General features: G+C 52.1%; 1 protein-coding gene across 2 annotated transcripts in view; it reads right to left on the bottom strand.

Moving 5' to 3' along the window:
- LOC142025618 (protein-arginine deiminase type-2-like) overlaps nt 1-7837 on the bottom strand; it is a 71205-nt gene extending 63368 nt beyond the window's left edge. Inside the window, exon 1 of one of the 2 annotated variants that reach the window (XM_075018148.1) lies at nt 7767-7837. Coding sequence is in view for 1 of the 2 variants with exons in the window: in XM_075018147.1 (XP_074874248.1) it covers nt 7101-7192 (92 nt within the window). In the remaining variant the exon portion in view is untranslated. Of the gene's footprint in view, nt 1-7100; nt 7242-7766 lie in introns of those variants that run through there. The other variant, XM_075018147.1, reaches the window with a different exon arrangement.
- Nucleotides 7838-25472: the final 17635 nt, after the last annotated feature.

Here is a 25472-nt window from a genome sequence, read left to right as displayed (position 1 = left end):
AGGACACATATTACACGACCTCTGTCAGTTTCACCCAACTGCTGTGCTGATACAGTTTGAACCTCTCTAGTTCTGCACTCTCTCATCTGGCAACATTCATAATCCAACATGATTTTAGTTACCCAGACAACCACTTATGATGGGTGTGGCCATGTTTTCCATGGTCTAATAAAGTTTGTTTCCAGCCACCAGTCCTGGCTCTCAGTGTTCTGTGCTGTTATTTAGCTGTAACTTACCCCTAAATGCCTTAAGAGCCCAGTAAGCAGTGGAAGTGTTGGTGATGCTTCTAGACAACCCTGACCTCCCGTGGTTCGGAAAATTCCGTCATTTAGCATTGGTCATGTCCCGCAGGTGCTGGACAAGAGAGGTTAAACCTGTACCATTTAGAGAGGCAGCGATGCAAAAAAGAACATAAAAATGGCCACGCTGGGTCAGACCACAGGTCCATCTAGCCCAGTATCCTGTCTTGTCACAGTGGCCAATGGCAAGTGCCCCAGAGGGAATGAACAGAGCCGGTAATCATCAAGTGATCCATTCCCCTGCTGCTCTTTCCCAACTTCTGACAAACAGAAGCTAAGGACGCCATTCCTGCTCATCCTGGCTAATAGCCTGTGATGGAATGGGGGATACCTGTGTGCGTGTGAGTGGGTCTCCTGCTGAGGGTAACTTTGACAACCAGGTAACACCTTTGTCCTAGAGACAAAGGAGGAGGTGGAGCCTGGGGGGTTTGAATTGGAACTGGGAGTTGGGAAGTGGGGAGTCCGGGCTGAGAGAGCGCAAGACCAAGGAGGGGGCAAGGCCCCGGCTCTGGGGGCCCCTCAGGGCCTCCTCTCCCCAACATGGATTTGACTGGCTGTCTCTGCCGGCTGTACTGACTCCTCTGTACAATGCTGTGTCCTGTCGGCTAATAAAGCTGCTGTTCTCCTGCTGACGGAGTGCAGAGCTTGAGGGACCCCGAACCTCATCAGAGCCATTGATGGATCTGTCCTCCATGAATTTATCTAGCTCTTTTTTGAAGCCTGTTATAGTCTCGGACATCAGTAGCCTTTGACGAGGGTTTACCCAGGCTGATTGCGTGTTGTGTGAAGAAGTACTTCTGTGTGTTTTAAACCTCCTACCTATTAATTTCATTTGGTGACCCCTAGTTCCTGTGTTATGAGGAGTAAGTTACTCTTCTTTACTCACTTTTTCCACAACAGGCATGACTTTATAGACCTCTGTCATAAGCCCTCTTAGCTGCCTCTTTTCCAGGCAGAAGAGTCAGTCTTACTAACCTCAGATAGCAGTTGTTCCATATGCCTAATCATTTTTGTTACCCTTTCCTGAACTTTTCCAATGCCAAGATATTGTTTTCAGATAAGGCAATCACACCTGCATGCAGTATTCAAGATGTGGGTGTGCCATGGATTTATTCACAGGCAGTAAGATATTCTCTGCCCTATTCTCTATTCCTCTCAATGATTCCTAACACTGTTTGCTCTTTTGACTGCTGCTGCAGATTGAGTGGATGTTCTCAGAGAAGTAGCAGAGGGTTAGCCGAGTTAGTTTGTATCTTCAAAAACACCAAGAAGTCCAGTTGCACCATATAGGTGTGAACATCCAGAGCAGAGAAGCTGCTTTTGTAAGGGGCTGGCCTGTAAGCTTCTCTGGTCTGGATGTTCACACCTCCACATTACAATCTGACACCGGACCACATCCCCAGACTGATTTGACTGGTTTTCTCCTCTCTTGGGCCGTGTCTACACTAGCCAAAAACTTCGACATGGCCATGCAAATGGCCATTTCAAAGTTTACTAATGAAGTGCTGAAATACATATTCAGTGCCTCATTAGCATGTGGGCAGCTGCAGCACTTCAAAGTTGGCGCGGCTTGTCCAGATGGGGCTCCTTTTTGAAAAGACCCCGGCTACTTCGAAGTCCCCTTATTCCTACCTGCTCATAGGAATAAGGGGACTTTGAAGTAGCCAGGGTCCTTTCGAAAAGGAGCCGTGTCTGGACGAGCCACATCAACTTCGAAGTGCCATGGCTGCCCGCATGCTAATGAGGCACCGAATATGTATTTCAGCACTTCATTAGTAAACTTTGAAATGGCCATTTGCATGGCCATGTCGAAGTTTTTGGCTAGTGTAGACATAGCCTGGATGTATACTACTGATAATGGGCCATTTCCATCCTGCCTGAATAGACCTTGTCAGTTCTGGCCCTCCCTTTTACTGGGACCGCCCCCTCTTTAAATACTCCTCTGAACTCCCCCTTCCCTCCCCGCACTCAGGCATCTGATGAAGCAGATCTTTCCCCAAAAGCTTATGCTCCAAAATATCTGTTCGTCTACAAGGGGCCACAGGACTTGTTGTTGTTCTCAGAGAAGTTTCCACAAGGGCTCCAAGATCTCTCAAGCGGTAGCAGTTACAGCAGTCTCCATCATTTTATATGTATAGTTGGGATCAGGTTTTCCAATAGGCATCACTTTGTATTTATCATTAAAATTCACCTGCCATTTCCTTGCCCAGTCACTTAGTTTTGTGAGAGAAGAGGTATGGGAAGAGTCTCACTTTTAGACTGCTGCTTGTATGAATTGTTTCTTTAGGATACTATTCCCCTTGCCCCTGGTACCTCTTCTCCCAAGGCAAATCCTAAAATTCATAGTGCTCATTTAACCACGTTTGCAATAACCCCAACAGATAAATGTTCTCTAGAAACACCCTCCTGTTGCAGACAGACAGTTTTCTCCCTGGTGACACAGGAGGTTCCATGGAGCAGAAAAAAACTCTCTCACAACATTGCCAACAGCTGTGATGCAATTTGCTGGGGGCCGTTAGGCTACTACCACATGGCTACAAGAACACTGCATGTGGGACTGAGCCAAAGGCCTTGCCCACAGTGCAATAAATCAGATCTAATCCTTCATCCCTTTCCACTGGGCCAGTATCCCTAAGAAGGCTAATGGCATATTGGGGTGCATTAGGAGAAGCATTTCGAGTAGATCTAGAGAAGTTATTATTCCCCTCTACTCGGCACTATTGGGGCGAAGTCTGGAGTGCTGCATCCAGTTCTGGGCCTCCCAGTGTAGAGAGTGTGGACATGTTGGGGAGGGTCCAGTGGAGGGCAATGGAAGTGATTAGATGGCTGGAGCACATGACCTATGGGGAGAGGCTGAGAGATTTGGGCTTGTTTGATGTGCAGAGGATGGGAGTGGGAGGCTATCTGATGGCAGCCTTCAACTTCCTGAAGGGGGGGTTCTAGTGGGGATGGAAGGAGACTGTTCTCAGTGGTAGCAGAATGAGGAGCAACGGTCTGGAATTGCAGAGGGAGAGGTGTAAGTTGGATATTAGGAAAAAGTACTTCACCAGGTGGGTGGGCAAGCACTGGCACGCGTCACCAAGAGAGGTGGTGGAATCTCCATCCCTAGAGGTTTTTAAGTTCCGGCTTGACATAGTCACCACTGGGATGATTTAGTTGGGGTTGGTCCTGCTTTGGGCAGAGGGCTGGACTAGATGACCTCTTGGGGTCCCTTCCAGCCCTGGAATTCTATGACACCATTTTTTCTTTGCAAATCTACTACTAATCACTATTATCCCCTAGATGCTTACAACATGAGGCAGAGTTACTGTAGGACCAAATTTTTTTCCTGATCACTTCAAGCTGCAACATGTCAATTTTTGCCTGAGAACATCCACATTGAGCTGTTCCTGCCATTCCTGTTAAGGTCTGCAAACCTATGTGCTCAGCACTGATGCTTTGCTTCACGCAAATATGCATGAAAGCCCTTAAAACTTTGCTGCCCCTGGGTTTAGGCTCAGCATTTGCCAAAACAGGTATTTAAAGCCCCAGGGACTATTTGGCAGCATCATGGCAGAGGGCCAGGAAAAGTGCTGCGTTTGACGAAGGAGTGGAGCACAATCAGCTGTAAATAAGAATTTACAATGACAATAGTGGTTTACATTGGCTCAAGAGAGCTCAGCTGCTGGCTGGCTGTTAAACATATAAACAATATATCTCATGTACTAGAAAGGGACAGCTAACTCTTTATTCCCTTCCCATATTACCACCTGCTGGCCAGTGGTTTGCAGAACAGGTCTGTCAGTCACACGATAGCTTGCTAGAAACAGTATGTAACTTGCTTCTGACAAAGTGGGTCTTTGCCCACAAAAATTATGCTCCAATAAATCTGCTAGTCTATAAGGTGCCACAGGACCTCTAGTTCTTTTGTAAAGAAAGTCATCAGAATTCCATGAGGATCACAGATGTTATGGATGAGAAAGCAGTCAGATCACCGAGCTGGTCCACCTGTACTGACAGGGCACAATCCTTGGACAAAGGATGCACCAGACACACAAAAAACAGACCAGTGGTCCAGCTACTCCAGCATCCTCTGTTCCAACAGAGGCCATTACCAGAAGCTTCAGAGGGAATGAACAGAACAGGGCAGTTATCAAGAGATCCATGCCCTGTTGTCCAGTCCCTGCAGCTGGCAGTTAGAGGCACACTTCCCTTGATCACAATCAGAAGCTACGATTTACCGCAGAAAATGAAGAGGATAAAATACATCAGCTAGACTGGAATTCTGGGGGTTCCCCTCAATGCTGAAAAGATGACCCAAAAAACCCATCCCCCTCCAATCAGCAGGGTATCGGATTGCTGGATCCGATTTTTGTGGCTGTAATTACACATTGGAGGCTGTGCAAGGAAGCATATTTAAAGCATCTATGAGTCATTTTGGTTCGCTGCCAGAGGGGGTGATGTACTGCATGTGCTGGGCAGCCTGGGAAGTCTTCCCACAGCATGGCTATTGGAAAAGTGAGGATCAGTGCTGGTCTCAGACAGGCAGCAAGACCTAGCAGACGGCACATGTCCTCGGACTCAGCCCTGGGCATAGAACACAGCTCTGTGGTTGGCTTTTGGTGTGATTGTGGGCAAGTCACTTCCCTTCCCCGTGCCTCAGTTTCTCCATATGTGAAAGGGGAGTAACAATACTGAACTCCTTCATAAAGTGTGTTGAGATCCACCGCTGAAGAGCACTAGTTCAGAGCTAGGAGCTGCTGGGAACACTTGAAGGGTTCTGAGAGCACCAACAGGATTCAAAGGCAGTCCCTAAGTTATGGGAATTCCCCCCAATCCAAGTGACTACCACCATCAAAACTGCTCGGCCAGATATGTTGCACAGGCACAAAGTGGGTGTTTATGTCTGTGCCATTTGCTTTAGTAACTAGATTTACACTGCCAGGCTGCTGTATCCACTAGGACAGCGTGGTGGGATTGTGTTAACCGTGCAGACCTGGTGTAATTACAGCAGCCCTTACAGGGGTGCAAATTTCCTTAGTGCTGCCAAGGTCAATGTCTAGTGTTTCCTCCAGCTACATTCAACCTAAGGCACGGCTGGCAGGGGTGTCCTGGAAAGGGAAACGGAGACTGCATCTCTCTGCAAACAGCTCCGTTTAGCAGTGAGGAACTGGCCCAGCCAGCAGGCAACAGCCATGGGAACAGAGAGGGAGAAAGCGTATGTGTACGCCACTCACATTTTCCTCCTTCCCAGCTGGCCCCTCCACCAGGCTCACTGTGTTGTGCCTTTGGAGTGCCTTGCTACGGACATTATCCAAAGAGCTCTGGGCCACTGCCACCATCCCATGGGAATGGATATCAACTCCCAGCACCTTCAATGGCCACTGACGTACAAGTGAAAACACTAGATTTTTTTTTTTTTTATTGCTGCACCTTACACTGCCAAATGCTGGAAGTCAGCCCCAGCGATGTGCCAGAGGCGTGTCAGGTCTGCTCAGCAGCTGGCAAACCACCCACTCCAGCTCCTGCCCCAGCACAGGAAGCAATAAAATCAGAAGTGCCAGAATCCAGGGCTCAGAACCAACTCTGATTCCTGTGCCAGCTGCTCTGGGTTCCTTGACTGACAGATACCCGCACACCCCCATACATCACATGCTGGATTCCAGTCCCCAGGGATCACACTCCTGCAAGAGAGGATCACTTTGGGAGGTGAGGTAGGTGGGTGATGGGTGGGGAAAGCCATGACAGGGCAGGTAATCTGCAGAAAGGAGGGTGGGGAACCCAGACAGGGCTGCACCCTGCCTGTGGGGGAGCAGTGAGCACGGGCTGAACCGCAGGTGGGAAAAAGACAAAAGGTGCCCAGGAAAGGGTGCAGGTGGACCAAGGGGAGGGTGCCAAGCGCAGGCTGCAGAGGCAGTGGGTGCCTGGGTACACCAGGCTGAGTGAATGGGTGGGTACAACAGGGAAAGAAGCTTTAGTGCAAGATATGCAGGAGGAGGTGGTTTGGGTACACCCAAAGAAGGGTGCCCAGGACACAGCAGATAAGGGTACCTGATGGTATGGCTGTGCAATGGGGCAAGGGTGCCCAAGATGCAGCAGGCAGGGGAAGGGTGTCCAGGGGGCAGGTGACCAGGACAGGGGGTGCAGCAGGTAAGGGGAGGGAGCCTTGGGGAGTCCCCAGAGGGGCAGCAGGCAGGAGGAGGGTGCAGGGACATAGTGCCTGGGACAGGGGGGAGAACAGTAGGCAGGGGGAGGGCATGCATGGGGGGAGCAGCCAGGGAAGGTGCAGGGGCGTGGTGCCCAGGAGGGGGGGCAGCAGGCAGAGGGGCACCCAGAGGAGGTTGCAGGGACACAGTGCCTGGGATGGGGGGCAGGGGGAGGGCATGCGTGGGGGGAGCAGCCAGGGAAGGTGCAGGGGCGTGGTTTCCAGGACAGGGGGCAGCAGGCAGAGGGGCACCCAGAGGAGGTTGCAGGGACACAGTGCCTGGGATGGGGGGCAGGGGGGAGAACAGCGGGCAGGGGGAGGGCATGCGGGGGGCAGCAGCCAGGGAAGGTGCAGGGGCGTGGTTTCCAGGACAGGGGGCAGCAGGCAGAGGGGCACCCAGAGGAGGTTGCAGGGACACAGTGCCTGGGATGGGGGGCAGGGGGAGGGCATGCGGGGGGCAGCAGCCAGGGAAGGTGCAGGGGCATGGTGCCCAGGAGGGGGGACAGCAGGCAGAGGGGCACCCAGGGGATGCGGGCCGGGGGGGTGGGGGGAGGGCAGGGGCAAGGTGCGGACGCTGGCCGGGCCGGCGGGCTGCGGCTGGCAGAGGGGACACTCACCCGCACACGTCGGCGGAGATCTGGGTGCCCAGCACGCACACCGCCTCTATGCGGCTCCCGTAGTGCAGCCGCAGCGTCCGGTGCCGCAGCATCGCTCCGCTCCGCCCTTCCACCTGCCGCCAGGTGCACCCAGCCCGCTGCGGCCCCAGCGCCTGCGAGCCCCGCTTATGCCCCGGCGCCGGACACGCCTCCTCCGTACCCAGTGGACCCACGGGGAGCCAATCAGCGGCCGCTAACAGCCCCCGCCGGGCTGAGCCTCGGCTTGGTGATTAGAGAGAAAAGTTTGGGACAACTTTGCCCTGGTGTAACCCCCCAGCGCCTGCCCTATATCCGGGGGCGTTGCTGCACCCACACTGCCGGCAGCGTAGACATCCGCCGGGAGGTGGGGGTGCTGGGGAAAGAGCTGCAAGCCACAGGCAAGGGGCTCCCCCACCCGTCCCAAACTCAGAGCCGGGGGAGGTGGAAACCGATGCCTATGCAATCAGCTATGCCCCCAGTGCCCTCCCCCGCCTGGAGAGAGCCCCAGGGGCCCTCCAGCTCCTGCCCTAGTATCACCTAGAAAACCCCAATGTGGCACAGTCACCAGCAGCTGTGGAAACCCCACTGCAGGGGTGGGCCAGCCAGGATTGTGGGAGTAGGCCTAATGGTAAACATCCGAGTCCTTACTCTGTGGCACGTTATGGTGCTTTCTGTCTCTGCCACTCCAGTTCTTTCCTTCCGCCTGCAGTGCGCTGTTGTCTTTCTAAGTAGAGACTGTTATCTGCTCATTTCAGGAAGTGTTTTTCTTCAAATCAAAACAGTCACGTTTTTAACACTAATGTTTGAGTGTCATAGCTAAAAACTGCCTTTAGGGGAAAAAGCAGCAAGATGGATACCTCTGATGTGTGGGGCAGCTGGTAATTCAATTCATCCATTACTGAATCATTGAACATGCTTAGGGTTACCATATTTGAACTTTCAAAAAAGAGGACACCCCTTAGAGGGAGTGCATCCATCAGGATCTACGACTCATGCTGTATCGATGTACAAGATATGCTTTAACACAACATGAGTTAGCAGATACTGTTACGGACACACTCCCTCTCAGGGGTGTCCTTTTTTATATGGTAACCCTCAACTTGCATGACTTGTATCTGCACATAGGGATTTTTCTTTTGTTACTCGTGTGTCATTTGATGAAACAAAGCAGCAGAAATGTAGCACTTTAAAGACTAACAAAATGATTTATTCGGTGATGAGCTTTCGTGGGACAGACCCACTTCTTCAGATCAATTTCATTTCCAATACAGACTGACATTTATAAGTACAGTGGACCAAAAAAAAATTGCAATAAAAACTGAGAAATCAAATAGGATTGAAGGAAGGGGGCAAGAAGTGGGGGTGTTACTTGTGTTTTGCTGGAGTACAGACTAACACGGCTACCTCTCTGTCATTTTGATGAGTTTATTAATACTCAGGCTAAATATATATTTTGAAACGTACATTTAAAAGATGAATTCTTCCCTGGGTTACAAGATAATCGAATCTGAATGACTAAATCTGAAAGAATTTTAGAAACAGCCAAAGATCCTTATCAAAATTGTGACCCCTTTTGGTCCTAGATGCTGTGTAAATACATAAGAAAGCACAGTCCCTGTCCTGAAGTTTAGTCTGGGTCCCTGATCCACAAACGTTCCATGTTTCTGTATCTACACATACGATTTCATATAATTTCTTGTGTGAAAAATTAGACACATGACTAAGTGTTTGCAGAATCAGGGCCTAACGTAAGAAGCTGCATCAAGTGCATATCAGATGATGTACTAGAGGGAGAAGGTCACAGGTTTACTGGTCTTGTGCACAGTGGTTCTGAAACTTTCAGGAGTTATCTGACTGGCTGTCGCCTTGGTCACTCTCAGCTGATGATTCCTTGCAGGCATCACAGCAGCAGTCTGTCTAGAAGAAGGATTTGATAGGACAGGACTTACTAGACTAGCTTGGGAAAGTTGTTCCATGCCTAAGTGAAAAGAAGTGCCCAGGGGCTGACAATGAAATTAATCAGCTGTACTTTAGTAAATTCCACATCTGGCTACCTATGACTAGCGTCACCAGGTGTCCTGTTGTTAAAGGGACAGTCCTGTATTTAAGTCCTGCAAGTCTCTCTATTTTTTGTTAAAAAGAGGCAAATTGTGCTGTATTTTATGTCTCTCCCCTCCCACGAGTACTGGTGTGTCTTGCTGCTTGCCAGTACTGGATCCCTGCTTGCCAGCCAGCCACCCCTCGGCTATGAGTGGTGGGAGTCCAGTGGCTGATGGTGAGGGAGGGTGTGCAGGGCTGGTGTGTGGGTCACGCTGCAGCATGCACAACTAGCTGCTCCCCCTGCTGCTCCATCCTGGCAGCCCCGGCTGTATGTCTTCTCTTGCCCCCCATCTTCCACTTCCAGTCAGCACTGGTTACATGCTGAGTCTCCTGCCTTCTCAGTATCAGCCTTTAACATGCTCTCCCCGCACACTGTCCTCTCCGTATGCACCTCCATTCCACTCCCCACCCCCAACCCCGCTGCTCTTCTCTATCCCTGGCATCTCCCCGGGCTGCTCCCAGCACTGTGCAGAGAACCAGCCCCTGGTTAGATCATTCAGCTCACCAACAGGCTGGCTAGCTGGTTCCTCCCTCCCCCAGTGCCTCTGCCTGCGTTGGCAGCAAAGAAAGCTCACGGCCCACTAGCCTGGGCACTCTGGCCAGGAGGAGCCAAGCCCTGCATATGCCAAAGCCCCACGCAGCACGGGCACATGGACGCTTCTCCACCCTCAGCTAAGCTCTGGAGTGGCGGGGTGGAAGCTATTTCCAATCTGTTTGCACCCTTACCTTGCAGGCTCCACAGCAGCACCCCTCTTCACATGCCAGCCCCGCCCTAGGTCCTGTCTCCGGGCAGTGTGGTCTGGCCCCCGGAGCATGGCCTGCCCATTCCCATTGCTCTGGGTACACGCCTGGCAGAGCTGGCGGGGCGGGAGGTGTGTGGACTGTGAGCCGCTGAGCTGCACTGAGCAGCAGGAGCCACGTGGAGCCGGGAGTGCAGTGGCTGCGCCTGGCAGTGGCCAACCAGGATGTCCAGCCAGGCTTCCACTGCTTCCTCCAGCAGCCGGGGCAGCAGCTGCTCACCATGGTCCGAGCTGCTCCCAGGCCCCCCACCTGCGCTGCTGCCGCGCCGCTGGTTGGTTTCACCTCCTCCCCAAGATCCCAGCCCTAGTCTGTGGAGTCTCGCTGGGCAGGGCAGAGGAGGGACTTGCTCCTTCAGCTCCTCAGTTCTCAGCTGCTGCTCCTCTGAGTGCACAGAGAGCTACCGAGCAGGGGAACTTCCCTCTCACCTACCTCCCGAGTACAGGACACCGCACAACTGCTGCAACTTCCCCAGGGCCAGGCCCTCTCTCCAGCATTTCTGTATATCTGAGCCCAGCCTGCTCCTGGTTGTTCTGTATTCCCCTGGATGGGAACTCCCCACTCCTGGAGGGTTAGACCTGGGGTTGGGGGAGGGTCAGTTTACCCTCTGCCTTTGCATGTCCCACTGCAGCAGTTTGCTCCCTGCTTCAGTTCCCTCACCTTTCCCCATAGGGACCAAGTGAGACTTTTACTGGCTTTGAACTCAGTGCCAGGTGACTACAAGTCTGTCCTGCTAAACTGCACCCAGCGAGCTCTGCAGCATTCGAGGGCCAGCTGCAGGGCTTTCCTGGTGGTGGCAGTTCCAAGGTTTAGTTAATCACTCATGGGACAGAGCAGACCCCTGACAGGAAAATTGCACTCCTTTACCCCACCCCTTTGTGGCTGCAGATGTGTGTAGCCATGAGACATGAAGTTAGAAGCTCCCTCAGCAAATGGCTGTAGCAGCTACTTCCAGACTGACTCACCAGAGCCTGCCTGGGGCAGCAGCTTGTGTTGCTGGCTGCTGAAAGGTTTACTTATTACAAAAAACCTCTGTAACAATAGGTCTGGGGAAGGGGCCAGCGTGCTTCAAACCAGCTTCTGCCTTGCAACAGGGCGGTACAGAGCTGCTGTGCTGCAGTATCTCAGTGCATTAAAGAGATCCTCTGGCCTCTGCTCTAATTAGTGGGAGGAGAGCTTGGGAGACCCTCCTCTGACTCCACGCAGAGCTTGGACCCTGGCACACACTCTGCCTCGCTCCTGCCGCCAGGTATTTGCTCTGGTCCCCCAGCACCCCCAGGAGCTGCTGGGCACAAGGGTTCTCTCAGCAGCTGCAGGAGAGCTCTGGCTCACAGCCCTGACAGCTCCTCTTCCTCCTGGTGAGAGCTCACCAAAAGTGCCCTCCCCGCCATCTGGGTCCAGCTGTGAAACATCGTGGGAGGAGGGGATGAGACCCAAAGTTAAAAAAAGTTCCTGGCCATCTTCGAGATCAGCTGCCCTGTTCACCTGCTGAGCATTATCCTCCTCCTCTTCCTCATACACCCGCTCTCCCCTGCTATTGCTAGAGGCAGCCTGAGCACTCTTTGGAGGTATCCCCGGACTCTTTGGGGACAGTGATTGGGTCCCCCCACAGAATCCCATGCAGCTGCTCATAGAAGCAGCATGTTTGCTGATATGACCCAGAACATCCATTTGCTTCCTTTGTCTTCTGGTATGCCTGGCTGAGCTCCTTCATTTTCATGCAGCACTGCTGGGCTCCTCTGGTGTATCTAAAATGGCACCCCCGCCTGGAGCTTGCTTCCTGCTCATGAACTTTTACAGCCAGGAGGGATTCTCTGACTGAAGGGAGGAATCTTGCTGCTGGAAAATCCAGCAGGGATGCCTGACTTGTGGGGCAGATGTGTTTTAATTGGCCAGATTACCCCAGGGATAAATCTGGCTTAACATACTTCCACATGTCCCCACTTCCGGGCTTGCAGGAGAACTCTGGGGCTGTTGAAGGAGAACACTGGTAGTTTTTGTTGGATCTAGTACTGCTGAAGAACCTTCTGAACAAGACTAAAATTGAATGAACAGCTCATGGTCTTCACAGCTGTCAATACTGTGAATCCTTTGTCTTGAAAGAGGTTATTTGGCTGTCTCATTTCCAGAGGGTCCCCTCTGCATCAGACTACTGCCAGGGAGAACCCTGGCCACTGTTAGGGCAGCTCTGTGTGTTCACGTGCCAAGAGAAAGCTGAGATTATAAAAGAGAGAATGGTGCCCCCACAACACAGAGGAGGACATATAATGATCTCCTAGTAGCTCAATACACCAAGTTCCTACATTCAGAGCTAGGAACCCCCCCATAGCGTATGCTCCTGAGGTCAACAGCTTGGAAAAGAACCCACCACTCCTGACAATAGCCTTTCCAAGGTAGGGAAACACCTTGCACTGTATCAGAGAGGTAGCTGTGTTAGTCTGTAGCTTCGAGAACAATAAGAAGTCCTGGGGCACCTTATAGACTAACAGATATTTTGGAGCACAAGCTTTCGTGGGCAAAGACCTGCTTCACCAGATGCGTGAGTGGGGGGGTGGTTTCAGAGGGGTATTTAAAGAATGGGGTCCCAGTAAAAGGGACCTCTTTAAATACCCCTCTGAAACCCCTCCCCCCACTCATGCATCTGATGAAGCGGGTCTTTGCCCACGAAAGCTTGTGCTCCAAAATATCTGTTAGTCTATAAGGTGCCACAAGACTTCTTGTTGATCTGGAACTGTGCAAGCCGGGTACCAATGCTTCCAGCTCCCAGTGGCCACCAGGTGTCGCCAGGGCACCATGCCACAGTCACTCGGCAGCAGTGGGGGTGTGGAACAATTCAGATAGGAGGCCTGAATTCACTGCCTTGGCCCCTCAGAAAGGTGTTCCCAGGTCCTTTGCCTGGGTGAAAGACGGGAACAGGGAGGACGATAGGGACTGGAATCTGCTGGGGATCAGGGCATGGGTAGGGGATCCTGGGATGAGGCACTACCAGGCCTGGTGGGGAAGGGAAGAGAGTGATTGATAGACTCAGATGTGTGATTCCTATTGATTGCCCACTGTCCAGACTCCCCCTCCCCTGAGAGTGCATCGCGATAGATTGTATAGGAAAAGGAGCCGTACCCCTGAAACAATCTATATTAGACACTCCAGGCTTTAGCTGCCAGTAGGATGCTGACGCCTCTCAGCTGTGCACCGTGGTCACTACTGGAACAGCCACAGGAAGTGAACTCCTGGGTGACGAGCCCCTGGCTGCTGCTGAGCCCTGGCAAGACCAAAGTGGTGCAAGTCACAAAGGGGAGACCCTTCAGGGAGGTGGCCAGGACACTGACTCTACCCGCCATCAAGGGCTCCAGCTGCAGGGTCCTGCATGGCTCCTTGCTAACCTGGCACCCTGTGCTGAGGGCTCTCAACACTGATTGGGAGCAATAGACCCAGCAGCTCAGGCATGTGTGTCAGCCTGGGCTTAGGCACATGCAAGAGAAAAGCTCACCAAGCACTAGCTCAGCTCTGGCCTTGTTGTATCAGCCACTCCCAGCCTCAGGTGCTCACCTCAGCACAGCTCTTGCTCTCCACTAATCCAGGAAGAGTTCCTATTGTTCTACTCCATTTCATCACTGATGTTACAAGCAGGATGTGTCACGGAGGGCACGTCTCAGAAATCCTGTTGTAGTAGGAGGGGCTGGTTCCTGGGACTGGGCTGGGCACAAGGGTTTGAATTTTCAAAACTAAAATTGGGTGTGTGGAATTTAAAAAAAAAAATGGTGACATTTCGCCACAAACCAGCAGTGCTTGGGCTCAGGCTGCCCTGAGACTTCTCCAGGCGTAATGCAGATCTAGATGGCGTAATGCTAAAAGCGCTGCAGGCCAGTCAATGCTGGAGCACCTGCCATTTTTGATGTGTTTTATGGTAATCCTAAAGGCTCAGAGGTCAGAGCCCTATTTTGTTAAGTGTTGCACATGGAGACAGAGACAGACCCTGCCCCCAAAGAGCTTACAGTCTAAATGGGGGGTTCACAACCAGAGGTATGTGTATCCCTTGGGCTCCACACCAGTGCACAGATGGTCTGAAGCATGGTCCCATTTTCACTGAGGGTGGACTTGCACTATTTTGAGTTTCTCATAGATTTCAGCTCCCCAAAGGACCATTCTGATGGTTACATCTGGCTTCCTGCTTAACTCAAGCTGGTACATTTCGGCCACTAACAATTGGTCAGTGTGGGGCCCATCTCTTGATATAAGGGAGGTATTTAGGTGTTCTCAGGTGTTTTGGAATCCAGGTCCAGTCAGAGAAGGTGCTCACATGTGCATTAGTGCTGGATAACTCAGTCAATCAACTGTCTAGATGGGAAAATGACTAGATCAAGGGTGGTCACAACATAGTAGAAATAGTGTATAGTATAGCATAGTATAGAGTAAACCCCTGAGCTACATGTAGATTGTGTTCCCAAGCAACCACAGGTAAGCTGAGTTTCGTGCAAGTGAGGGAAGCCGGGTCAGTTTCCTGGCTCCCAGGACTGGTGGAGAGCTGCGAACCAGGCAGTAGCCTGGCTCCCATCTCCCCATCTTGCAGGAGCAGGGAAACTGTCCTGCAAATGGAGGGGAGCCAGGAGCCACTTGGTTCTTAGCTCCCCACCACTCACGATTTCAACTCGTGTTAATCCAAGTAGCATGCAAGTTGAAATCGTGTAAATGGGGGTTTTACTGTAGTAGAGTATAATATTGTATAACCAGGCAGAAAACAATGTCCCCATCCCACAAGACTGTTTGAGTTTGAAATTGTTTTTCTATTGAAGCTAGGGTGAACATTTTGCAAACTGAAAATCCAAATATTTTTGGGATCAAATCAAAAAATGTGTTTTTCAATGTTATAAATTACTCCCTATATAAAAAGTTGTTTCTAACAAAAAAGCCCCACAATTTTGTTTAGAAAATGTTCAAACAGGATGTTTTTGACAATTTCAAAAATAACAAGAAGTCCTGTGGCACCTTATAGACTAACAGATATTTTGGAGCATAAGCTTTCATGGCAAGGACACGAGTCATGCATCTGACGAAGCAGGTCTTTTCCCACAAAAGCTTAGGCTCTGAAACATCTGTTAGTCTATAAGGTGCCACAGGACTTCCTGTTGTTTTTGAAGACTCAGACTAACACGGCTACCTCTCTGATATCTGACAATTTCCTAACTGTTTCCCAAAAATGTTTATGAAATGGGAAATCATTGAAACTGCTCTTTGAAAAAACTTCAGTTTCAACACATTGGCATTTACCCATAGGGAAAAAAAACCTTCAGTAGAAAAATTCTCAACCATCTCTACTCAATTGCAAAAGCTGGGAAGATAACGCAGGAGTTCCTGGCCTTCATCCCCTGCTTCAGTCACATAGTCTGTGCTGTGTCTTAACACACCTTCGTTATCAGCAGTGTTCCCTCGAATTTTAGCATGGGGTGGAATAAATTTTTATGTGCACTAAGGCATGTGCAAATGTGCACCACCAATAGAACCTATGCTGCTGAATGTGGGCACTTTGCTGATCACCTGGGTGGCACCTGAATCTCTCCTGGGAGGCTGCACAACCGCTCATCTTAAAGGGAACACTGGTTATCAGCATCCCTGTTTTACAAAGGGAAAACAAAGACTTGGAAAAGATAAGTGACCTGTCCATGGTTACACCATGGATAAGTGGCAGTGATGGAAAGAATAACCTAAGCAGAAAGTGTTATGCTTATAGGAAGCACATGGAATCTTTTCAGAGGGATAAGGCAAGAACACCATGTTTATTAAGAATATAGCACCATCATACTATATGCATATAAATGGGCATAATTTACTCATAGGCATGCGCATGCACGCACGCACACACACACACACACACAGAGAGTGTTGTGGTTGCTTACAGTTACCAAAAGTTGCTCACTCTAATCCACTGGCCAGGTGGGTTAGATGTGAGCATGGAGCCAGATTGTGGTGATCCCGGATCAATGCTCCAATGCTGACAAGAGGAAAAGGACCCAACTCTGTAGTGGGGCACACATCTTTTATATCAGACCAAAACAGCAGTCATGTAGCACTTTAAAGACTCACAAAACAATTTGTTAGGTGATGAGCTTTCATGGGACAGACCCAAGAAGTGGGGTAAGATCAGCCCATCTGCCTTTGACTGGTGACTCAGTGTCTGGGGCAGTGGGACAGAACCAAGAAGTGGGTCTGTCCGATGAAAACTCATCACCTAATAAATTATTTTGTTAGTCTTTAAAGTGCTACAGGGCTGCTTTTTTGTTTTGATAGAATACAGACTAACAGGGCTATCTCTCTGTCACATCTTTTGTGTGTGTTAGTCCATAATTTTGGTTCTGTCACACTGCCTCAGGCACTATGAGTCACAAGTCAAAGACAGATGGGTTGATCCTACTCCACTGACCCAGGTTTCTGTGTGGCTCATCACCTACAGATGAGACTTAATCTTCCTCCCTGGGTAGGTCATTACTGTAGAATCCAGTTCCCATTGTTCTTCGGCCACCAAGTCTTTGTTGTCCAGACAGACTGGTTCCAGAGGCTAACTAAGGAAGCATCAGAGAGATAGCTGATTTAGTCTGTGTCTTCAAAAACAAGAAGTCCTGTGGCACCTTATAAACTAAAAGATATTTTGGAGCATAAGCCCACACAAGCTAGAGAAAATGGTGCAGGTGTTAAACGAAGAAGGGAAGCGGTATGGACTGATTGTGAACATTGATAAAACAAAAACAATGGTATCTGGTGATAAGAAGATAGGAAGGAAGATCAGAGTAGATGGTATTGAACTAGAAAATGTAGAGAAGTTCACATGTCTGGGGAGCAACATAACATATGATCTAGACAGTAAGAAGGAAATAGTGACTAGAATAGCGAAGGCAAGAGCTAGTTTGAAGGTGGTGGATAAGATCTGGAAAAGCAAAGTTATTAGCCTAAGAACGAAGCTGAATGTCTTGAAAACGTGTATATTCAGCAGCATGTTGTACGGATGTGGGACATGGATGATACCAAAAGATTCAAAGAGAAGAATATTGGCGTTTGAAAGGAGTTGTTATACGACGATTCTGAGAATAGGATGGATGCAGAAGGTCACCAATGAGGAATTCTATAGGAAGATACAGCCAAAAGAGAACCTGCTGCAGGAGGTTATAAAATGGAAGCTACAACTATTTGGCCATATTTGCAGAATGAACGATGAACGAAAAATCAAGACCCTGGTATTTGGCAAAATGGACGGTTCGAATTGGAGAGGCAGACCCCACAGAGAATGGATAGATGATGTAGTAGATTGGCGCGGAGCTAGTCTACAGAAACTAAGCCACTCTGCACTGGATAGGGAAAGATGGAAGGAAATAGTGAGAGAGGCATCAGACACCAATGAGTGCTGAGCCCACAGTTATTGATGATGATGATGACAAGCCCACAAAAGCTTATGCTCCAAAATATCTGTCAGTCTATAAGATGCCACTGGACTTCTTGTTGTTTAAGTAAGTATTCACCTTCATACATCCAGAGAGATCTCACACACCACCAACCCATCCTCACACAGACAGAACAAGGTTTCCCAGATAACAGCAGAATATATCCCAGAAAATGGAGTCTTAGATACAATGTGGAGTCAGATACAAAGTGTCTATGAATACAAAATAACAAATAAAGAATAATACATTGGTAGGCAGTAGTACAAAGCTCCTATCAAAAGATACAGGATAATACAAGTTTCTATAAAAAGGTGCATTTTTATCCAGGGATGCCTTATGGTCACTAGGCCTTGTTTTATGGCCATCAACTCCCCCATTTGGCTCATTATATAAAGTGCTTTAATTAATGATCATGTAATGTTGGGAAACACTCTTCTTGCTGGTCATTACCACTTAATTGCACACCTAATTGCTGTATCTTAGGCAAGACACTGCTCTTCTAAGCAATCAGTTAGTCGGGCTCTGTAGCTCCTTGCTGATCTCCACAGAACGCTGCACCTTACAGAGCAATGGGTCCTCCCTTGAAATATTCGGAGTCATCCCAGTAAAGAGACCTGGCCTGATTCTTCCCAGTGGTGCTGAGTCCACAGAGCTGCTAGTCACATCAGAGGCATTTGGGAGCATCCACACCCAGCCATTATGTCCAGCCGTAAAGGAGAGAACCCCTGCAACAAAGGGTCTTTGCTTCTCTCTTATACCTGGATTATCGGGGTGCGTTATGAGGTGCAATTCCTACAGCCAAGAGCATTTCAACCATTCTGAAAGTCAAAGTGTCTGCATGGACACAGTGCCAGGATGCTCGGATTAGCTGGCCTTTGACTCCTGTAACTAGGAGACCCTTCACCACCAATGGCATGTACTGAGTAGGAGGCCTCTGGTTCCCCTGTCTGAGTACCACATTTATCCTTGCGCCCCAGACACCCAAACAGCCAAGTTCTCCTGTAGGCAGCAACAGGCTGGGGAACACATTTCAATTTGCCTCAAGGATACGGCGCTGAATCATTCTGGTTGGCTGCGGGGAGTGGAGATGCTGCTTACCCCATTTGCTTTCATGGAATAGGGGTGGGACAGGGTCCTATCAGCTTCATCTGTGGATCTGGGACATTCTGGGAAAGAGAGGCCACCAGCACACAGGCCTATGTCTTTCCCCCTTCAGCCCTTAACAGCACTTGGCTCACCAGAAAGAGAGCTGCCACACGGTCCTGGGCAGCTCACCAAAGGGCAGCTTCTCTCAGATAAAGGAGAGCCTAGGCAAGAGCCCCGAGCCTTCATCAGGGTCTTTAATCCTTGTCCAGACAAGCCCTGGCATGGTGCCTGGGGGGCAGCTTTCCTCCCAGACCCACCCCTTTTGGTTCAGAGCCCAGTCTCCACAGGACACCAGAGAGGAAACTCAGAATGGAACGGGGAAGACAACTTGGAACCAGCTGCTGCATCCTTCTGTGCCCACCCCCATGATCGCTGATTTGCCCAACTTGGGACTTCATGAGGAAAAGAGGGTGACAATCAATCAACACATTCAACCACAGCACCCCACCCCGCAGGAGCCTCTGAGCAGACAGCATGCAAAACCAGCCCGACCAGTTGCGAAACAAACTGACTCTGCACCCTGAGCTCAACTCCTCCTGTAAGTGAAGCATCTGAGAAATTACCAAAAGGGATCATTAATCTTGGCATCAGCTGTACTAACTCTTACCTTGTTGGCTGCTGCTGGACATGCCAAGCGTGTACACACAGGACCTGGCCTGACTGTTGGAGAGCCAGAAGCATTGGCCAGCACAGTGTGTCTCCATGGGACATTTGACTTCACAAGGGGTTGAACCAGTGCTGTTGAATTTCATGGGTGTGATCTCAGGGCCAGACGCACCCCAGGGACATGCCCAAGCTCAAAATGGGGATTAGCTGGGATGTAAAATACAGCAAAGGCCCTTGTGCTGGGACAGCTCCTCCCTGAATGATCAGAACTAAAATGGAGATGCAACATCAAAAGAGACAGAGGATAGGCAGGACAAAATCTCCCTCTGTGCAGAATGACCCACTTGCTCCCTCCGCCACAGTTCCTCTCACGAGCATGGCATCACAGGGGGAGTTACTTCTCCACAATCTAACCTTTCTCCTGCCAACCCCTCTCATGGAGAGCAGCAGGTGTAAGGGACTGGGGACGCCGAGATCCTGGCAAGATCATCACATTGTGTACAGGAACAAGTCCCACTTTCCCAGATGAGTGCTGCTTTGGATTGCAGGGAAGTGGGAAGAAGACACCTGCCCTGGGGCCCTGACATTGAGAAGAGTCTGAGGATCCTTGCTGCTGTTACTGCAGTGGCAGCCAGAGCCCCAGGCTCTTTAAATCTCTGCCAGAACCCCGAGTGGCGGGCTCCGGGCAGCGCTGGGGGAGGCTAGCTCCCCACCTCAGCCCTTCGGCCCAGTGCCGTGCCCCTTCTAGGGGTGTGCAGCTGGTCCCTATCTTGCCTAAGGGGCGGTGGGCAGGGGGGTGACTTTAACCATGATTCTAGGGGCTACTTAGGCACCTGAAAGGTTTCTGACAGGAGCACTGCCTCTAATTCCTATAGGAAAGAAATAAAATTACATCAGCTCCACTCTGCTCCATTACTAATGTGTTCGGACATTTTGTGGCAGGTTCAGAGGTGAAAGTAACTTGAATTTCTTACGGATATTCATGTACTCTAGCCCTGCCCCCACTCCCCCGAGGAAGGGCACAGGTGGGGATGTAGGTGGGGTGGCGACATGACAGAACCTGGAGGAAAGGTAAGGGTGGCGTGGAGAGCAGGGGGTCAGGGCGGGGGTTGCTGTGGGTGTGGGATGCAGGAGAGAAGGTGGGAATGACGGGAGGATAGGAGTCAGGTCAAGGGCTTGTGTGTGTGAGGGCTCAGGGTAGGGGGGTGGAGATGTGGGGGGGGTGCAGCAGTCGGGTGGGGGTGCGGGGAGGGCTCAGAGCAGGAGGCTGAGGGCGCAGCAGTCAGGGTGGGGATGTGAGGGGGGCTCAGGGCAGGAGGCTGAGGGTGCAGCAGTTGGGGTGGGGGTGAGGGGGGCTCAGGGCAGGAGGCTGAGGGTGCAGCAGTCGGGTGGGGATGTGAGGGGGGCTCAGGGCAGGAGGCTGAGGGTGCAGCAGTTGGGGTGGGGGTGAGGAGGGGCTCAGGGCAGGAGGCTGGGGGTGCAGCAGTCGGGTGGGGATGTGAGGGGGGCTCAGGGCAGGAGGCTGGGGGTGCAGCAGTTGGGGTGGGGGTGAGGAGGGGCTCAGGGCAGGAGGCTGGGGGTGCAGCAGTTGGGGTGGGGGTGCGGGGAGGGCTCAGGGCAGGAGGCTGGGGGTGCAGCAGTCGGGTGGGGGTGAGGGCTCAGGGCAGGAGGCTGAGGCTGAGGGTGCAGCAGTTGGGTGGGGGTGTGAGGGGGGCTCAGGGCAGGAGGCTGGGGGTGCAGCAGTCGGGTGGGGATGTGAGGGGGGCTCAGGGCAGGAGGCTGGGGGTGCAGCAGTCGGGTGGGGATGTGAGGGGGGCTCAGGGCAGGAGGCTGAGGGTGCAGCAGTTGGGTGGGGGTGAGGAGGGCTCAGGGCAGGAGGTTGAGGCTGAGGGTGCAGCAGTTGGGGTGGGGGTGTGAGGGGGGCTCAGGGCAGGAGGCTGAGAGTGCAGCAGTTGGGGTGGGGATGCGGGGAGGGCTCAGAGCAGGAGGCTGAGGGCGCAGCAGTCAGGGTGGGGATGTGAGGGGGGCTCAGGGCAGGAGGCTGAGGGTGCAGCAGTTGGGGTGGGGGTGAGGGGGGCTCAGGGCAGGAGGCTGAGGGTGCAGCAGTCGGGTGGGGATGTGAGGGGGGCTCAGGGCAGGAGGCTGAGGGTGCAGCAGTTGGGGTGGGGGTGAGGAGGGGCTCAGGGCAGGAGGCTGGGGGTGCAGCAGTCGGGTGGGGATGTGAGGGGGGCTCAGGGCAGGAGGCTGGGGGTGCAGCAGTTGGGGTGGGGGTGAGGAGGGGCTCAGGGCAGGAGGCTGGGGGTGCAGCAGTTGGGGTGGGGGTGCGGGGAGGGCTCAGGGCAGGAGGCTGGGGGTGCAGCAGTCGGGTGGGGGTGAGGGCTCAGGGCAGGAGGCTGAGGCTGAGGGTGCAGCAGTTGGGTGGGGGTGTGAGGGGGGCTCAGGGCAGGAGGCTGGGGGTGCAGCAGTCGGGTGGGGATGTGAGGGGGGCTCAGGGCAGGAGGCTGGGGGTGCAGCAGTCGGGTGGGGATGTGAGGGGGGCTCAGGGCAGGAGGCTGAGGGTGCAGCAGTTGGGTGGGGGTGTGAGGGGGGCTCAGGGCAGGAGGCTGAGAGTGCAGCAGTTGGGGTGGGGATGCGGGGAGGGCTCAGGGCAGGAGGCTGAGGCTGAGGGTGCAGCAGTTGGGTGGGGGTGTGAGGGGGGCTCAGGGCAGGAGGCTGAGAGTGCAGCAGTCAGGTGAGGGTGTGAGGGGGGCTCAGGGCAGGAGGCTGAGAGTGCAGCAGTTGGGGTGGGGGTGTGAGGGGGGCTCAGGGCAGGAGGCTGAGAGTGCAGCAGTTGGGGTGGGGGTGCAGGGAGGGCTCAGGGCAGGAGGCTGGGGGTGCAGCAGTCAGGTGGGGGTGCGAGAAGGGCTCAGGGCAGGAGGCTGAGGGTGCAGCAGTTGGGTGGGGTCGTGAGGGGGGCTCAAGGCAGGGGACGTGGGCAGCGCAGGGGGCAAAGGTGCTATTTATGGAGGGCAGAGGGGTGAAGCCCCTCCCCCTGAGAGTGGTACCAGGATGCTGCTTGCTCTTCCCCTTCATCGCTGTCAGAGCTGGAGAGGGCCACTCACTTGTCTGCCTGTTCACTTTTCCAGCCCGGGGGGAAGAGGGATGCGGCCACACTGTGCACTGGTCTCTCGCTCCCTGACAGTGCCAGAAGGGGAACACGAGCAGCCTCCTGGTACAGCACCTGGGGGCTTCAGCCTCCCCCACCTTCCCTAAATGGCGCTGCGAGGGGAGCTCAGGGCTGGGGCTGTCCCAGGCACGGGGAGGAGGAGAGCTCCCAGGGGGCCCTTTCAACCTGTCTCTGTTGCCTGTGGCTCAGTGTGGCAGCCTGGAGGCGAGCCCCAGCTGGACATGCGCCTCAGCTCCTCCTGCAGCTGAGCACCCAGGCAGTGCACCGCCTTGCTTACACTGCCAGGCAAGTTCCTCAGGGAACACTGGCAAGGTTTAAAATTGTAGTGGATATTCCGAGAGACAGACCCCGCCAGGTCTGCTGGGTTCTAGCTGAGCTGCAGGATCTCGCAGGGGTTCTAGATAAGAACATCAGAACGGCCAGACGGTGTAACCCAGCTATGTCCATCTAGCTCAGTAGCCTGTCTCCCAACAGCGGGCAGCGCCAGGCGAGTCCAAAGGAAGGAACAGAGCCAAGTGATTTGTCCCCTCCAGCTTTGGCAAAGGGGGGCTAGGGACACCCTGAGGATTGGGGTTCTGTCACTGGCCATCCAGACTTGTCCCCTGTGAAGGGAGGTCAGGGCTGGGGAATAATTTTTGATGTGGGGTTCGGTGGTACAGGTGATGGGGTTGGGAAGTGGTCAAGGGCTGCACTTTTCTATGGAGGGATGTGCGGTCTGAGACAGGGATTGCATGCAGAGGGAAGCTCAGAGCAGGGGACTGAGGTACAGGTGGGGTCTGGGAGGGAGTTTGGCTGAAGGAGCAGGTCAGGAGCTGGGGCATGGGAGTGGGGTGCAGGGTTGGGGAGGGGATATGGGTGCAGGGGAGGATTTAGGGTCTGAGAGGGAACTGTGACCTGGGGCAGAGGGGAAAGAGAGGACGTGACCTAGGGCAGGAGGGGGTGGTGCCCTGCAGGGAGGAAGTGGGGAGTAGGAGGGGTGGGGTGCCAAAGGTAGGCTCTGGATGGGAAGTTCGTACCTAAGCAGCTCCCGACCAGCAGCCCAGCGGGGCCCTGAGGCAGGTTCCCTGCCGGCCGCAGCCCCAGGCTGCTCAAAATGGCTGGCATCTCCCTCCATGGGCCACTCTGCATTGTGCAGCCCTTGTGCGGGAGGGGGAGAGAGACTATGCACCCCTCCCCCCAACCCAGTCATCACAGCTCCCATCGGCCAATGACAGCAGCAATGATTGGGCTGGGGTGGGGTGTGAAGTCTCCCCGTGCCCCGCAAGGGCACCTAGAAGAAGCTGCTGGCCACTGTGAGCAGCCTTGGGCTGCAGCTGGCAGAGAACCTGTCTTGAGGTCCTGGCAGGGTGGGTTGTGGGCCACAGCAAAAGGCTTGTTGGACTGGATCTGGCCCACAGGCTGTTTCTTGCCCCTGACTTCTAGTTCTTTAGTAACCCTGCTCTAGTTTTGGCTTCCACAACATCCCCTGCCTAAGAGTTCCATAGGCCGCCTGTGAAGAAATAGTTTCTTTGGTTTGTTTTAAATCTAATTCCCGTTAATTTCACTGAATGACACTAGCTCGTGTAGAATAGTAACAGAGGTGGCGGTGTTAGTCTGTGCTCCAACAAAACAAAGCAGCAGAAATGTAGCACTTCAAAGACTAGCAAAATGATTTATTCCGTGATGAACTTTCATGGGACAAAACAAAAAGCAGTCAAGTAGCACTTTAAAGACCAGCAAAATGGTTTACTAGGTGAGCTTTTGTGGGACAGACCCACTTCTTCAGACCATAGCCAGACCAGAACAGACTCAATATTTAAGGCACAGAGAACCAAAACAGTAAGCAAGGAGGACAAATCAGAAAAAGATAATCAAGGTGAGCAAATCAGAGAGTGGAGGGTTGGGGGGGAAGGTCTATAGTGACTGAGTCACTATAGGCACTCGTCTGCATATTTGGCTCAGTCTAATTCTTGACCTTCCCCCCCACCCCTCCACTCTCTGATTTGCTCAACTTGATTATCTTTTTCTGATTTGTCCTCCTTGCTTACTGTTTTTGGTTCTCTGTGCCTTAAATATTGAGTCTGTTCTGGTCTGGCTATGGTCTGAAGAAGTGGGTCTGTCCCACGAAAGCTCACCTAATAAACCACTTTGCTAGTTTTTAAAGTGCTACTTGACTGCTTTTTGTTTTGATAGTGTATAGACTAGCATGGCTTCCTCTTTGTTACTATTTCATGGGACAGACCCACTTCAGCAGATCAATTCCATTTCCAATACAGACGGAGATATAGAAGTACAGAGGACCAAAACCAAAAATATTGCACTAAAAAACTGACAAATCAAATAAGACAGAAAGAAGGGGGTGAGAGGTGGGGGATGTTAATTGTCCTGTGTGAGATAATTACGAACATTAAAGGAAGGGCAGCAGTCCTTGTAATGTGCAAGGTAGTTGATGTCTCTGTTCATACCACGTGTCGAATTTGAATCCGTACTCTAACTCACAAATCTCACGATCTAGTCTGCTGTTAAGTTCTCTGTCGCAGAAGTGGGTCTGTCCCACAAAAGCTCATCACTAGATCTTGTGTTATGGGAAGGAATAACAACACTTCCTTATTCATTTTCCACATCGTGCCTGACTTTATAGACCTCTGTTATATCCCCCTTAGTTATTGCTTTTCTAAGCTGAAAAGATCCACTCTTTGTAATCTCTTCTCATAAGGAAGCTGTTCCATATCCTTAATCATGCCTGTTCTCCTCCTCTGTTCCAGTTCCAATTTTACAGATGGGGTGACCAGATCCACGTGTGGCATTTGTGATGTGTTCATGCCGTGGATTTATAGAGACAACACAGTTTGTGCTCTCTCATGCTCTATCCCAGTGGCGTGCTGTGGGAACTGTCCACGTGTGCTGTGAAATTTTGTCAGTTCCCCACCCCTCTTCCCCATGGTGAAGGGAAATGCAGACCTCACAGGACTCCGTTTGCACTGGGAGGCAGCTGAAAGTGGGAGCCTATTAGAGCTGGGATGCAGTGGAAATGCTGCGTCCAAGCTCCAACCAGGCTCGTGTGGAGGGGAGCAACTTTCCGCGGTTACTCATTTACTCAACATCCCTAGCACGGCGTTGAGCAGATATTGA

Source organism: Carettochelys insculpta, chromosome 23 (genome assembly GCF_033958435.1).
Source record: "Carettochelys insculpta isolate YL-2023 chromosome 23, ASM3395843v1, whole genome shotgun sequence".
NCBI lineage: Eukaryota > Metazoa > Chordata > Testudines > Carettochelyidae > Carettochelys > Carettochelys insculpta.
This window is presented reverse-complemented; position numbering and strand designations above follow the sequence as displayed.